General features: G+C 38.7%; 1 protein-coding gene across 1 annotated transcript in view; it reads right to left on the bottom strand.

Moving 5' to 3' along the window:
* LOC110175689 (prostaglandin E2 receptor EP1 subtype-like) overlaps window positions 1-2,968 on the bottom strand; it is a 3,781-nt gene extending 813 nt beyond the window's left edge. The window contains 3 exon segments of the mRNA XM_055158449.1: window positions 6-634; window positions 636-902; window positions 2,895-2,968. Coding sequence (XP_055014424.1) covers window positions 6-634; window positions 636-862 — 856 coding nt within the window. The 5' untranslated portion in view covers window positions 863-902; window positions 2,895-2,968.
* Window positions 2,969-3,183: the final 215 nt, after the last annotated feature.

Raw genomic sequence — 3,183 nt, 5'->3', positions numbered from 1 at the left:
AGGGCTCCAGCAGATGCAGGATGTGATCATGATGCCGAGCAGCTGCACCACCATCTCAATGTCGTGAGAGTTTGCTGAAGGATGTGTTCTAGGTCTCCTCCTCAGTCGTGCCAAAACCAACGTCAGTCCACTTACAGTATTACACACCAGCGCCACAGCCAGTGAGGTGAGCCCTAATCCCGAGAAGAGCACCACAAAGGCTACATCCACCTCTCCAATGTCATTTAGAACCTTTATAAAGCACCACGTCCCAGGGTCCTGATAGGTGTAAGAGCCTAACTGAAAACAGGGCAGCAAGGCTACAGACAAAGCAGCCAGCCAAATTATACACAGACTGACTTTGGTTCGAGTAGTTGTGACCAAAGATGAGTGCAAAAGAGGTTTGGTCACACCTAGGCAACGCTCTGCCGCCATCGCACACCCAAGGAACAAAGGGCATAGGCCAAAAAACACCATACTGCCCCCTAAGAACTGACACATGCCATCTGTGGTGCTGTAATTTTCTGGACGCACCCCTCCAGAAAGATATAGTCTAAGAACAAGTGTTCCAGGAACCAAATGTCCAATAAAATCAGTCACAACAAGTGAAGTGGCAAACAACAAGAAGGTGGCTTTGGATCTTCTTCGCTGTAGTGTACGCATTGGCCAAAATAAACAAAGCCACAATATTGGAGACTATACCAAGAGTCATAGACAGCACAACAATGATGACTCCGCTGGTCGTGGGGCGCACAAAAGTGAAGTTTCCCTGTTGGGAAAGGACATCCAGAGCCAGCCTGGCCTCCACGCTCCATTCACTGTCATTGCAGAGACGTGGACGGAGCTGGGAGCTGGTGGAGTTGTAGTGGCTCAAGGCTAACATCACTTCATGACTTGCATTGTTAGATTCTGTAAAAGGAAGTCTGTAAGAAAAGGAATAAAGAGTTAAAGCTAGTTCAGATTTGGTGGTAACATGGACAGGGGCTAGATTAAGTTTGAAATAGTGTTAATAGTAGGCCTGTTTTGTATTATAATTAGAGGAGGGCAATATGACAAAAAAAAGCTACATCTGTTTTTTGTTTTTTTTAACAATGACAATATTTTGTCAATTCAACAGTAATGAGCTAAATTGTAACTTTAGAGGTATTCTTTGAGGTAATATCAGAAAAAATAAGGAACTTTAATATTACTAATAAAAGTGCAGAACTTTTTACCATTATTGAAATAAGAATAATTAGTTAAATCTGATCTTTTTTTTCTCTGTGAAAAATGTTGTACCTGAAAGCACTGAAGTCTGAATAAGTAAAAATAGGATATTAAAACATAAGGTCAAAAATATTCTTTTAGTTAATCCTCCACAGACTTTTAAAACTGTTCAGCAAAGAGCAATCCCAGAGCTCTGGAACATGATTTGAAAGTTTTGTTGGGAATAATTAAGGTGAATGCCAAAGCTCGACCTGTGGGATGCTGTATGCTTAGAGTAGATGAGGGTTTTATTCTGTGTTGGGATAAAAGTAGGTTTAACAGTTGTACACATTCAGAATATTATTTATGGTTTGATATAATACATTGTCCACAGTCAGCAGACTTCCTTTCTTTTTCTATCCAGTATGATAACCCCACCATTCTGTAAAGACTGCAACAACTACTTTCAGTGTATATTTCACTTTAGATGGTTCATGATGAAACTCAAAGGCAGGCCAGTTTCGTTTTTGAATGACAGCCATATGTTACACCTGCATACTATAATGATTTTATATCCTCTGTAAAAGTAAATTAAATGTAGCAACTTTGTGGAATTTCACAATGCCTTCCTCAGACTGGATACAAATGTCAAATTTCTAATTAGCAAACAAATGAAATGTAATACTGTCATAATAGTAGGCCAAGGTCTATTATTGATTTGTAATAGACCTATATCTTTGGAATAATTTATAATAACAAAAATAATAAAACCTAAAGTGTAAGTAGTTGTGACTTCATTGTTGAAGTAGCCATTATGTCTATACTTGACTAAACTTTACGTATTAAATAATTCAGCTTCTTCTAAGGTTATCAATGGCCCCTCCTTATACTTCTGCAGAGATAGAGTCAGTTGCCGTAAAGGAAAAATCTATAGGCTACCATAGAGAAAGTGGCAACCAGCACCCCCAATGGAGACATTACAACATTTAACCTGTCACTGGAATTGTTGTGGCATTGTTCTACAGTGCTTCACGCCAATTCAGTCTTATGTTGACAGCTGTTTACTGGAGCCTCAGCGTCACATTTGTATAGAGCCTTTAAACCTGTCATTCTCCTCAGAAATACGGCTCACGTGAAAACATCCAATTACTAAGACAACAGCAGGAACAAGGGACGGGCATGTGTAGTTTATGCTCAATGTCAAATAAGTGTCATAAAAACAAATGACCACCAACAATGTTTTTTCTTCCATTTTTAGGCTGTAATAAATTAATTATGTCCTACACAAAGTTGATAATTATGTAGGTATGTAGGCTGCATTGATGATTTTTTTTTTTTTTTTGTGTGATTGTTTTTATGTTTCTTTTGGTCACAGAACTGCAAGTGAGTGACCAATCACAGAGAGATGAGAATATATATATATATATATATATATATATATATATATATATATATATATATATATATATATATATATATATATATATATATATATATATATATACACTATAGGCTAGGCTATTTTAAGGACTATGTTTGGAGAAAAACCTAAACAAAACAAAAAACTAGGCGCTGTTGAATTTAGCTAACTTGCCATGAGAATGGTGTTGTTTAATTAGTAGTCTGTCATATCGCAAACGAGCAGATATCAGGTTAAATCATTTGGATATGATTGCCCCAAAATAATAAGTCTACAAGCGTAAATCTTACTCAAAAACAAACCTACTCACCCCGTATGAAATAGGCCTATAGCAGCCTGCTCCTCTTCTTTTGCTTGTCAAAAGTTTGTCAAACCGTATCAGTGAATCTCAAACCGGCCCGAGTCTTTTGTTCCCTCTGTGGGTCGGTGAGACGCGCAGGGCTCCGTGTGCGCTCCATGTCTGCCTCGCTCCTGCTTCCACAGAGACTGAAGGGTGGAATCGACCCGAGCCAACTCCAAATGCACACGCACGTCTTTATAGAGCCTGATTTCACTTTCAGTGCGCGGGGTGTCTGTCGATCATGTCCATGCCTTGTAAC

Source organism: Boleophthalmus pectinirostris, unplaced genomic scaffold (assembly GCF_026225935.1).
Source record: "Boleophthalmus pectinirostris isolate CB_2022bp ecotype Guang Dong unplaced genomic scaffold, ASM2622593v1 HiC_scaffold_22, whole genome shotgun sequence".
In the NCBI taxonomy this organism is placed as follows: Eukaryota; Metazoa; Chordata; class Actinopteri; order Gobiiformes; family Gobiidae; genus Boleophthalmus; species Boleophthalmus pectinirostris.
The sequence above is the reverse complement of the archived record's forward strand: the minus strand, read 5'-3'. Positions and strand labels throughout refer to the sequence as shown.